General features: G+C 40.4%; 1 protein-coding gene across 1 annotated transcript in view; it reads left to right on the top strand.

Moving 5' to 3' along the window:
- The first annotated feature begins 2383 nt into the window (after positions 1-2383).
- The window catches only part of LOC118240620 (butyrophilin-like protein 2), a 10379-nt gene continuing 262 nt past the window's right edge, over positions 2384-12500 (top strand). Inside the window, exons 1-7 of the mRNA XM_035521565.1 lie at positions 2384-2467; positions 4083-4130; positions 7817-8191; positions 8303-8575; positions 9822-10091; positions 10505-10768; positions 12172-12500. The exon at positions 12172-12500 is cut by the window's right edge and continues 262 nt beyond it. Coding sequence (XP_035377458.1) covers positions 4085-4130; positions 7817-8191; positions 8303-8575; positions 9822-10091; positions 10505-10768; positions 12172-12182 — 1239 coding nt within the window. The 5' untranslated portion in view covers positions 2384-2467; positions 4083-4084 and the 3' untranslated portion in view covers positions 12183-12500. The remainder of the gene's footprint in view (positions 2468-4082; positions 4131-7816; positions 8192-8302; positions 8576-9821; positions 10092-10504; positions 10769-12171) is intronic.

Raw genomic sequence — 12500 nt, 5'->3', positions numbered from 1 at the left:
CACTACATACATCAGATCTATCAGACCTCCAACACTACATACATCAGATCTATCAGACATCCAACACTACGTATATCAGATCTATCAGACCTCCAACACTACATACATCAGATCTATCAGACATCCAACACTACGTATATCAGATCTATCATACCTCTAACACGACGTATATCAGATCTATCAGACCTCCAACACTACGTATATCAGATCTATCAGACCTCCAACACTACATACATCAGATCTATCAGACCTCCAACACTACATACATCAGCTCTATCAGACCTCCAACACTAAATACATCAGATCTATCAGACCTCCAACACTACATACATCAGATCTATCAGACCTCCAACACTACATACATCAGATCTATCAGACCTCCAACACTAGGTATATCAGGTCTATCAGACCTCCAACGCTACGCACATCAGATCATGCTACTCTTCAAAGAGACACATTCATTGTAGCTTAACACAATTTAAGCAAAGTGCCTCCATTTGCCACTACAGACTGTACTGGGAGTCTCGTAGTCTCTCCTGTATGTACTGGGAGTCTCGTACTCTCTCCTGTATGTACTGGGAGTCTTGTACTGTGTCCTGTGTATGTACTATCTTTGAAACATTGAAAAATCTATCAAACCATGTGTGAATTCAGCTTCACACACTTCTGAAGGAAATATGCAAGCAATGTTCTGTTATTTGTTGTTGCCCATGACACCGTTAATTTGACATTATGCACGATTAAGTATTAAGGACGTTATTTTGTAATTGGTGTAAGTTTAAAAAGTGGTAACTCCCTCGAAAATACTTCGGTCGTGTTGTCTGACGTGACTGTGAGGAGTCTGGACGGCCAGCTATATGCTGCCCTCTAATGGACACAAATGACAAATTCAGTGATAAAAATCCAACACACTGGAGCAAATGCATGAACGAATGAATGCATTACTAAGCGTGTAAATCGCAGATCCTGGTGCACGCCATTCGTCTGTGTTCGCATCATCGCAGTTCACAGCCCTCGAGTATCTCACCTGAGGGACGTCTGGGATGGTGGTCAGAGACCTTCCACCTGCACGAGGTAGAGATTTGCTCTGAGCGCGCGACCGATGGTGAAATCCCGTCATTGGAGGGGCTGCAGTGCTCTGCGTGCGCGCGCCAGGAACTGTCAAAACGATCATGCGAGTACACGTGACATAATTTCACTTCTCATTTCGCTCACACAAAATACACAGAAACGCACATTTTATGAAACACTAAACGCAAATGTAGTCGTGCAGACACTGTTCTTGATCGACTCTGACTTACTGGTCAAAACAACTTATACTTTTGTCAGTTTGTCAGCTGTTTCACACTAACAGTTGTTCATCGCACAAACCATCGCATGGAAATACCGTGTGCAAGAAGCACCGTTTATACGGCACAGGAAAGGGCTTTGTATAAAGTGTTGGTAGGTTAGCTCATTCGGATGTGTGTTGTGTCAAGTTGAGTGTTTTTAAAGAACTTAGCACTGACTGAGGAATGCTTGTAACCACTTGAATAAAAACCACCACCAACAAAATAGCAAAACTAAAGACACACCAAGTTACATTTTGACATCTCTGTGTGAAAAGATGGAACGGCGTGGACCAGATAGAATAAATGAGCATTTACAGGATCTGTGATTTGTACGTTTATATATATTTGCTTTTTAAATCAAACAAACACTAAAACATAAACCCAAAGCGCAGGACGCTGTTATACGAACAGGTGGGTTATGCTCCGCTATCACAGTGGGAGAACACAATGTAGACTTACAAAACAGATTTGAAACGACTAGAATCAATAATGAACTTCCCTCGGCCGGTTGCGCAGGTAAATGCATGGGTAAGAACGCCTATGAGTTGTGGTACGAGGCTTGTGTTTCATTATTATAATCAAGATTGAATATAAGTGTGCCAGTGACACATTTTCCCCAAACGACTGTGAAGACGTTTGTTCGTGTTTGTGTGACATCTGAACTGTCTTCATGCCCACTAAGTGGTCCTTGTTAGCCTCTATGGCGCGCGAACTCTTCAGAGCGCGTTCATCGCCACGTGTTCGCCTGCGCGTGGCAGCTCGAGGACGAGCGCGTGTTGTGTAAAACCCTGTGTGTGTGTGTGTGTGTGTGTGTGTGTGTGTGTATGTGTGTGTGTGTGTGTGTGTGTGTGTGTGTGTATGTCTTAGTTTTAAGATTTCAGTCCCCCCAAGCAATATAAAGACCTAACAATGTAGTATCCTGGGATTTTGATTAAATACGTTTCTAAAGGAGTTGTAATTGCACTGCAGTGGACACTCATCGTATGTGACACGCCACTGGTTTTGATGGGTTTGTGAGTGTGCACAGAGCTGGGTGCTGGCGGGATTAATTTCGCCATAGTCACGTGACATGGGCGTTCGTAATCCCACTCCGGAGAAATCAGTATCAGGCGCCCATCTCGAGCCTTGAGAAAGCGGTGAGATCACATTCTATATTACTCTTACTTTTCATGTCTAAAAGGTAATAATGTCGCCAACTCGATGACTTAGATAGCTAAAGCAGTGTAGGAGTGAGATTATTTTAACGTTGCTGTTAGAAACTGGACCTAGAATCTAAGGCGAAAAAGAGATTACGCAACAGCGATGAACAAATCTAGCTGTAAAAACACGAAAGCTCAATACTCCCTCAGATTCATAGTTTTTAGGAAAGAAATGTGTGCAGTGTAAAAATCATGGCTCGTTTGACTTTTAAAGAAAATACTGATGTTATTTTCTATAACGACGCAGGAAAGTTGCCTCAGCGCTCGAGACATTCACGCAAAAATGGCCTGGTTATTAGAGAATAACAAAGATATGAGAGAATAAGTGTATAATAGCACTAACATTAAGAAAGGCCCTATTATTAGAGAATAAGTGTGTAATAGCACTAACATTAAGAATAGCCTTATTATTAGAGAATAAGTGTGTCATAGCACTAACATTAAGAATGGCCTGGTTATTGGAGAATAAGTGTATAATAGCACTAACATTAAGAAAGGCCTTATTATTAGAGAATAAGTGTGTAATAGCACTAACATTAAGAATGGCCTGGTTATTGGAGAATAAGTGTATAATAGCACTAACATTAAGAATGGCCTTATTATTAGAGAATAAGTGTGTAATAGCACTAACATGTTAAAGAATGGCCTGGGTATTAGAGAATAACAAAGATATGAGAAAATAACAGTGTATAATAGCACTAATATGTTTAAGAATGGCCTGGTTATTGGAGAATAAGTGTATAATAGCACTAACATGTTTAAGAATGCCCTGGGTATTAGAGAATAACAAAGATATGAGAGAATAAGTGTGTAATGGCACTAACTTTAAGAATGGGCTGGTTATTGGAGAATAAGTGTGTAATGGCACTAACATTACGAATGGCCTGTTTATTGGAGAATAAGTGTGTAATGGCACTAACATTAAGAATGGCCTGGTTATTGGAGAATAAGTGTGTAATAGCACTTGGCTGCCTGAAGAGAGTGTTTGTGTGTGTGTGTGTGTGAGAGTGTTTGTGTGTGTGTGTGTGAGTGTTTGTGTGTGTGTGTGTTTGTGTGTGTGTGTGAGAGAGTGTTTGTGTGTGTGTGTGAGTGTTTGTGTGTGTGTGTGTGTGTGTGTGTGTGTGTGTGAGGTTTGTGTTTCCTGCCGGGTGTTGAGTGCACTGTGCTGAATGCTGATTAAAACTTTTGTGAGATTTAAAGTTGTGTTCCATTGAATTATTTGAAGTCTTTATATGTCATTTATATTGTTCAGTGAGAATGTTATATTCATAAGTGAATATATCATGTTCATAAATATGTACGTTTATGTCATATTCATTTTAGGCTGTTCCATCAATTAAAAAAAAAACTAATTCAAAATTTTCTCATTAGAAATATTTTACAATATTTGTTTATTTTTTGTAGGACAAAACTGAAATACTTTAGGTAATTGGAAACATGAATCTAAGGCATTTAAGGCATGTTCCAATTTTAACTATGAAGGAGTTTTCATGTAAATTATTTGTAAGCAGTCATGCTTAGTAAACTAATACAGGACCTTGTTCTCTTTCAGAGATGAAGTGTGTTTGGGTGATTCTTTTCCTCCACTGGTCTCTCTCAGGTACAGTAAACACCAAGAAACAACATTACAGAAAATCCTATCACCAGCTACAATATACAAACCTATCAGCAGTTACAATATACAATATACAAGCCTATCACTAGCTACAATATACAATATACAAACCTATCAGCAACAATATACAATATTCAAACCTAACACCAGCTACAATATACAACATACAAACCTATCACCAACAACAATAAACAATATTCAAACCTATCACCAGCTACAATATATAAACCAATCACCAACAGCAATATACAACATACAAGCCTATTACCAACAACACTATACAATATTCAAACCTATTACCAGCTACAATATACAATATACAAACCTATCACCAACAACAATATACAATATTCAAACCTATCACCAACAACAATATACAATATTCAAGCCTATCACCAGCTACAATATACACTATACAAACCTATCACCAACAGCAATATACAACATATAAGCCCATCACCAACAACAATATACAATATTAAAAGCTATTGCCAGCTACAATATACAATATACAAACCTATCACCAACAACAATATACAATATTCAAACCTATCACCAACACCAGTATACAATATTATATCTAAATATCCTAAGAAGTCTCCAGGTGAGTAACTGAGGTCAACTATACTGAGAGCTGTAGGGATATTGATCATTGTAGTGAAGTACACAAGGTTTCCAGAGAAGCAAGATGTTTTTAATGGAGGTTCTTCATCAGTTGTACAAGCAAGGTGCTTCTGAGTTCCAACATGCAATGTGAAAGGACTCAGCCAAAGAAAGGGACCTTCACTGGCCTGACGGTGGCGCTGTAGCACAGCATTTTACATTTTCTTCAATATCTTGTAATTTCTGCAACATAAATGTACAATTCTTTTTTCTCTCAAGCGGACAAATCTTTCGCATCTTTCACTCACTCAGTTTTTGAAAACAGACATTCTGTGTTTGGGTCACACCCACCTTTTTGAACTAGCCCTAGGGTTTTCAGCCAGTTTTCATAAAACTGGTGTCAATCAATTCAGAACAATATGATCCTAAATAATGATCAAAAACATTTGGATATTTTCATACAGTCTGGCTGTCATGTGTCAATCAACAGCAAATTAAGAGGTGGAGCTTAATTTACTTAATTAGGTACTCAACAATACTATCAGTCAATCTTGGTGAAACTTCATGTATAGCTGATCAGGCTGGTGATTTTGAGGTCAAAAATAGGGGGCACTATAACATGGAAATCATTTTGACATTTCAAAACAATATGGCCTCCATATGCAAATGAACCCTTCCAGATAAGTACATATTGTGCATAAATGGCTGTAACTCATGAATGATTCATCCAATTGTGATGAAACTTCAGAATTTAGCGGCACATGATTTTAAGGTAGTCTGTTGACTTTGTTGAATATGTCAGTAGGGGGCGCTATATAAGCTAGAAATGTACATCAACATACAGACATCAGATCAAGCTCAAATTTGGCATGCTGCATGAGTGACCTTTACTATACGGGGCCAATTAATCATTAACCAATATGTAGAAAACTGTGACCTCCATTGGCCAATCAGAGTCCAGTAGGCATATGACAGGCTTATCATTGACCAGTCATGAGGAAACCTAAAGGCTATACATAAGTAAGGACTCTCTGTGAATCTGTGACGTTTCAAATGATTTGGCCACTAGGTGGCAGTGTTCATGAAAATCAAGTATAACGCCTACGTATTTTCACTTAGGAACATGAATTTACAAACTAGACCTAGGAATTTGATCCAATCATATCTGAATTGGTACTACAATAATCTACTCACTCTCTATTCACTTTGATAAATAATGATCAAAATAAGATTGAAATTTTGCTCTCCATGGTAGTCACTTTGTCCAATCATTCATTGTGGCCTTGCTATATATGACCTACATTGCTATAACTCATAAACCATGTAAGTGATCATTTCAAATCCTTTCTTAGATTGAGGTTAATGTGAGTTTTTGCCAAGTTTGGTCCAAATTGAGCTTTAGAGAGCGATACAGCATACAGACATTTAAAAGCCTTAAAACTCACATCATTAATATTATATGCATACTACAAGTACGAAATGGCTGCCATGTTATTCGGTTCCCTGAACTTAATAATTTTTCCATTACAATTTATGTGAAAAAATGCCTTGCCTGTGCAGTATTTTGACCGCTTTAAAAAACAGATAATTATTTTTAAAAATACAGATAATTATCTACAGGCCAAAAGCTCAATCTTTACAAAATTAAGGGTTTTTGATTATCAATCCTGACACATACAGGAGAAACTCTGACTCCATCATTTAGGTCCAGTCAAAGAAAACTACCTAACTAGCCCTCACGACCACACACTGGTACAGAGGTGAGGGAAAGTTGAAGACATCAGCACACACGTTTACACACATACACATAATGACCGTATGATGTTAAGGCAAACTCACCATCAGGAGGCTCTGCAGTGCACAGTTATCTACTATGCACATAATCACAAACACTTTCGTCATGTCACGAGTCCTAGTAATAAGGGTGGACTGGTGAACTGGAGGTTTGTACGTGGACGTTATTTGACAGGTTCTTCTGTGAGTCGTAGCCCTCGTGAGTCCCTTGTGCCTTATGAGCCCATAAACCTACACGTGCTTGTGCACAGGGTAAGACGTGTCCTGTGATTGTGCACAGGGTAAGACGTGTCCTGTGCTAGGTCCTACGCCAGGCCATTAAGCTTCACACAGAATATTGTTAGAGATGTGATTGTGCACAGGGTAAGACGTGTCCTGTGCTAGGTCCTACGCCAGGCCATTAAGCTTCACACAGAATATTGTTAGAGATGTGATTGTGCACAGGGTAAGATGTGTCCTGTGCTAGGTCCTACGCCAGTCCATTAAGCTTCACACAGAATATTCTTAGAGATGTGATTGTGCACAGGGTAAGACGTGTCCTGTGCTAGGTCCTACGCCAGGCCATTAAGCTTCACACAGAATATTGTTAGAGATGTGATTGTGCACGGGGTAAGACGTGTCCTGTGCTAGGTCCTACGCCAGGCCATTAAGCTTCACACAGAAAAAGCAGATGTTGAAATCACATTCACTCCGTGGGGTTCTAAAGTTCTGAGAGAGTAGATCAGTTCTTTGTTCTTTCTTAACTTCATTGCTGCCATAGCAACAACTGACCGTGAAGACCGGTATGTCATTAATGCAGTGTCCATTAGCACTAAAACGTCCTACCACTGCAAATGACAAATCCTCTAATCCTTAATTCTGATGATCAAATGGTCAGCAAGCCTTTTCTTGGCTTTCCCAGTGTAAAACTGACTACATCTCTTAAAGTAACACAGTTGACATCTCCTGGAGTGATGCATGAGGAGGAACTGGTGATGACACCTTAGCCTTTTGTGCCTGGTATTGGCCTGGCTGTGTTAACACATTTACATGAAGGACATCTAGAGCTGTTGCAATGCCACAGCTATTATTTGAATGGTAATTTTTCTCACTCCTGACGAGCGTCTTTGATGTTTTTGTTGCGTCTGAGGGAGATTAGTGGAGGATCCTTAAAAATGGAGGTGGTCTCTGCATCACCCTGGAGGATTCTGGAGTGTTGCAGTAAAATATCAACTCCTGTTTTATTTGTTTTGTTTGAATGTGCACATCCAGCATGGTGATGTTTCTCATTACAGGAGGTCAGGAGTTTAACATGGAGGGTCCAGATGTGCCTGTTGTTCCTGCTCCTGGTTCTGACATCATTCTGCCGTGTTCCATCAAACCCAAAGCTTCTGAACAATCCCATGTGAGTGCTGTGGACATGGAAGTGAAGTGGAGCAGAACAGACCTGAATAGCGCAGTAGTGCATCACTATATGGATAAAATAGACAAGAATGAAGATCAGGATCCTTCATACAGAGGGAGAACAGCTCTGTTCAAAGAGGAGCTACAGTATGGCAACACCTCACTGCTACTGAAGAACGTTAAAGTGTCTGATGAGGGACAGTACACATGTCAAGTTGATTCTGCCCATCAGAAAGATCATGTCAGTGTTCTGCTTAAAGTTGAAGGTGAATGTCATTGAATTTCAATTATTAAAATTAAAGCCCTGTTTTAATATGTGTTTATGTAAGCAGAAACAGGACAATGCCATTTCAAGCTTTGGTTTTTTCAATCCACAGGTATTGGAGGAGCCCCAGAGATCACTGTACTGGGCACTGACTCAGGTGAGGTTTTTCTCCAGTGTGACTCTAAGGGCTGGTGGCCTGTACCTGAACTCCAGTGGCTGGACAGTGAAGGAGCAGAAGTGCCTGCTGGAGTAAAAGAGTCCCATAGAGATGACAGAGGCTTTAATGTGAGACTCCACCTCACTGCAAACAGCAACAGCACCAAAACCTACATCTGCAGAGTGAAACAGGGGCAGCATGTGATGGAGGAAAAGATCGACATTACTGGTAATTTACACTACTGAAAATCATTTTACACTACTCAAAAATCATATGTATATGTACAGCTATTATGTATTATATATATATATACATGTATTATTGGTGCTCAAAGTGGACTGATACTCACCGGTACGCAGTACCAAAACTTTTACTCTTTGGTGTAATGTGACTTTTTCTCATGTAACTGAACTTCTCACAAGCTCCTTGTAGGCTTTTCTATAATAAGCCTGCACGAACTATATTACCCAGGGGGCACTATGTGATGCGCCCCTGTTCCCATTCTCTCTACAACTCTAGAACAAGAAGAGTTAACTTGCAATAATCAATGCGAAAATGATGCTGTCAGGTTTGAGAAGAAAAAGGTAGGGTGAACTCCGTGGACTGTAGCTCGGTTTGGCCAAGTTGTTATCAAGAATGTACTGAACCTCTGACGTCATAAGTGGATATGGGTTTGATCACATTTGGGTGCTTTCACACCTACCTTGTTTGGAGTAGACTTATTAAATGTTTCTTTAGTTCAGTCCATTTTGGCAGGTGTGAAACTCAAGGGGCTGTGTTTTTTCTGGACCCAAGACCACATGCTCTCAATTTCGGTTCATTTGGTGGCGTGAGAAAGCTGTTTTCTAGACCGGGAACAGTACAGAGAACCAATCACTGGTCCTCGTGATCTCTGGTCCTCCTGATCTGGTGTCCTCCTGATCTGTTGTCCTCCTAATCTCTGGTACTCCTGATCTCTGGTACTCCTGATCTCTGGTACTCCTGATCTCTGGTACTCCTGATCTATTGTCCTCCTGATCTCTGGTCCTTCTGATCTCTGGTCCTTCTGATCTGGTGTCCTCCTGATCTGGTGTCCTCCTGAAAAATAAGGCCTTATCATGTAACTTCACTTTGCAAGTGTCATGATGGTGGGGAAAGGATTGCAGTGCACTTCTTGAAGGCCAGAAATAACAGACCCATGTTATCACTATTATACATCAGTACATGTGTACTAAAACTACATTTTGATAGGAATAATACGACTGGAGCAAAGATACTCAACTCAACTTTGTGGAGTCAGTACATGTACTGACAGCATCACGAAAAACATGGCTGACAACGTTCTCCTACAATGATGATCTCATTTCTTATCATCCACTTTGAAATGTTTTGGACATATTCCTTGTGTATTAAGCATTCATCGTTATACATTTTGGAGATGTTCCTCACTTTAAACTAGTCACTCCATCTCATGCTTTGACCTTGCAATCCTCAGGCATTGGAACAAGCCCAGTGGTCTCTGTGGTGGGCACTGATGCCTCAGGGGGGATCCAGTTAGTGTGTGAAACGGGAGGCTGGACGTCTGAGCCTGAGCTGCAGTGGCTGGACAGTGAGGAAGCAGAGTTGCCTGCTGGATGTACACAGTCTCACCACGACAGCGAGGGGTTCACTGGGAGTCACCGAATCACCGTGTGCAGCAGTGACACCGTCTTCTACTGTAGAGTGAAGCAGCATCCCAGGATGAAGTCACACATCAACATCGTTGGTAAGGTGCTGCTCCACGCTGAAAGACACTGTTGGTTCTGAGAAGGAGCTTGTTTATCAGCATGGGAGCATTTACATAACAGCCCATTTTCTTACCACAAGACATGACAGTGACCTGTCTTCTTCTCTGTGAGTCTTCACATGCCATTTGTGTTCGTGTTATACCATGTAATGTTCATGTTGTAGCATTTATTGTTCATGTTATATTGTTTGTGTTTGGGGTGTGGTGGAGTATCTGTGAAGTGTGGTGGAGTGGAGTGTGTGTGGTGAGGCATCTGTGATGTGTGGCGGAGTGGAGTGTAATGGCATTTAATGGTATATTAAGTAAATGTTATTGTACAGCATGGTGATATTTCTGATGACAGTTCTTTAAACCAGTTAATCTGTACCATGCCTTAATCTCTTAATCCACAGGTATCGGAACAAGACCAAAGATCATTATAGAGGGCACAGATGGCTCAGGAGGGCTCAGACTACTGTGTGAAATTAAAGGCTGGAGGTCTGAACCTGAGCTGCAGTGGTTCAGTGGAGGAGCACAACTGCCTGCAGGAGATAAAGAATCACACAGAGACGATGAGGTCTACACTGTTAGACGCCACGTCACTGCACAAGGCAGTGGAACCTTTGTCTGCAGAGTCAAACAGTATCCCAAGATGGAGGCAGAGATCACTGTCGCTGGTATGTTATATTTCTTTACTTTTATAATAAGTAAGACATAAGCAGTAGTGATCCATCCTCTTCACAAATCTCACATTCAGTTTTGAACAGCACTCTACACGACATATCTGTTAGTTAAAATAGTTGGGAAGAGGTCAAATTAAATCTAAACTTATTGAAGTAAATGTGCTTGTATATGTAAATGAGATTTGCCTGTTTTTGTTCACAGCCATCTAATTTTACTTTGATATCTGGTCCTGTGTGTGTAGTTGCCTAACAACTAGACTGATGCACACTCTTCTTTGGCAATTCCATTCTGGCTACATTGTGCTGAGCGTGATATAGCGCCTCCACAGAGTGATGCTGGTATTACATCACTAATGACACCAGAGTGATGCTGGTATTACATCACTAATGACACCAGAGTAATGCTGGCACTACGTCACTAATGACACCAGAGTGATGTGGGTACTACGTCACTAATGACACCAGAGTGATGCTGGTACTACGTCACTAATGACACCAGAGGTTCTGTTTTCGTTGGTGTCTGTGTCCTAAGTAAGCAGACATAAACAGTACTGACCCATCCTCTGGTTCCGTTACGGTCTGTGTCCAGAGGTGGTTCTCATCGATGATCTCAAGTATGTACTTGTACATCAGTAGATCCAACTACAAGCTGAAACCGGTTAAATTGATTTATGGAGAAATTAAAAGTGTTCTTATACCCAGAATATGTGTAATTACTTCCCTGTTATGTACCAACTTTCATTTTTGCTCACCTGTTGTTGTAGATGTTTGGCACTAACATGCCTGTGTTTTAAATGGTCTCTGTACAAGTGAGGTCATGAGTAGCCTTTTATAAGGAGAATCATTTATACTGTTGTTACTGACATTCTATTTGGACAGATATAAACTCTTTCGTACTGGTGTAGATACTGTATTTGGGCAGATAGAAACTCTTTTGTACTGGTGTAGACACTATTTGGGCAGATATAAGCTCTTTCATACTGGTGTAGATACTGTATTTGGGCAGATAGAAACTCTTTCATACTGGTATAGACACTATTTGGGCAGATATAAACACTTTCATACTGGTGTAGATACTGTTTTTGGGCAGATATAAACTCTTTCGTACTGGTGTAGATACTGTATTTGGGCCGATAGATACTCTTTTGTACTGGTGTAGACACTATTTGGGCAGATATAAACTCTTTCATACTGGTGTAGATACTGTATTTGGGCAGATAGAAACTCTTTTGTACTGGTGTAGACACTATTTGGGCAGATATAAACTCTTTCATACTGGTGTAGATACTGTATTTGGGCAGATATAAACTCTTTCATACTGGTATAGATACTGTACTTGGGCAGATAGAAACTCTTTCATTCTTGCTGATCTTCCAATTGTGTTTCCCTCTTTACAGCACAAGGATAAAAGGATTCCCTCCACCATGGCGGTTCCCATGGCGACCACACTGTTGTTTGGGTCTCTCTCCTCTTTTCTCTTGTGTTCATACTGTAACATGCTCTCATACTCATATCTGCATTAACAAACAGTTCAACAGGTGTACCTAATAAAGAGCCCTTTGAGTGTATAATCTGTACTCCTAAAGTGCCCCCTAGTGGCACTTCCTTTGTAAGTGATCTGACATTTCTTTTTGTGGATTAATGCTGACGTGATGCCACCTAATGTGTCAGTACTGTGAGACTTTGATTGTTTCCACAAATCTAGTTTTCACAAAACTTCATTTTG

This window comes from Electrophorus electricus, chromosome 22 (assembly GCF_013358815.1).
Source record: "Electrophorus electricus isolate fEleEle1 chromosome 22, fEleEle1.pri, whole genome shotgun sequence".
In the NCBI taxonomy this organism is placed as follows: Eukaryota; Metazoa; Chordata; class Actinopteri; order Gymnotiformes; family Gymnotidae; genus Electrophorus; species Electrophorus electricus.
This window is presented reverse-complemented; position numbering and strand designations above follow the sequence as displayed.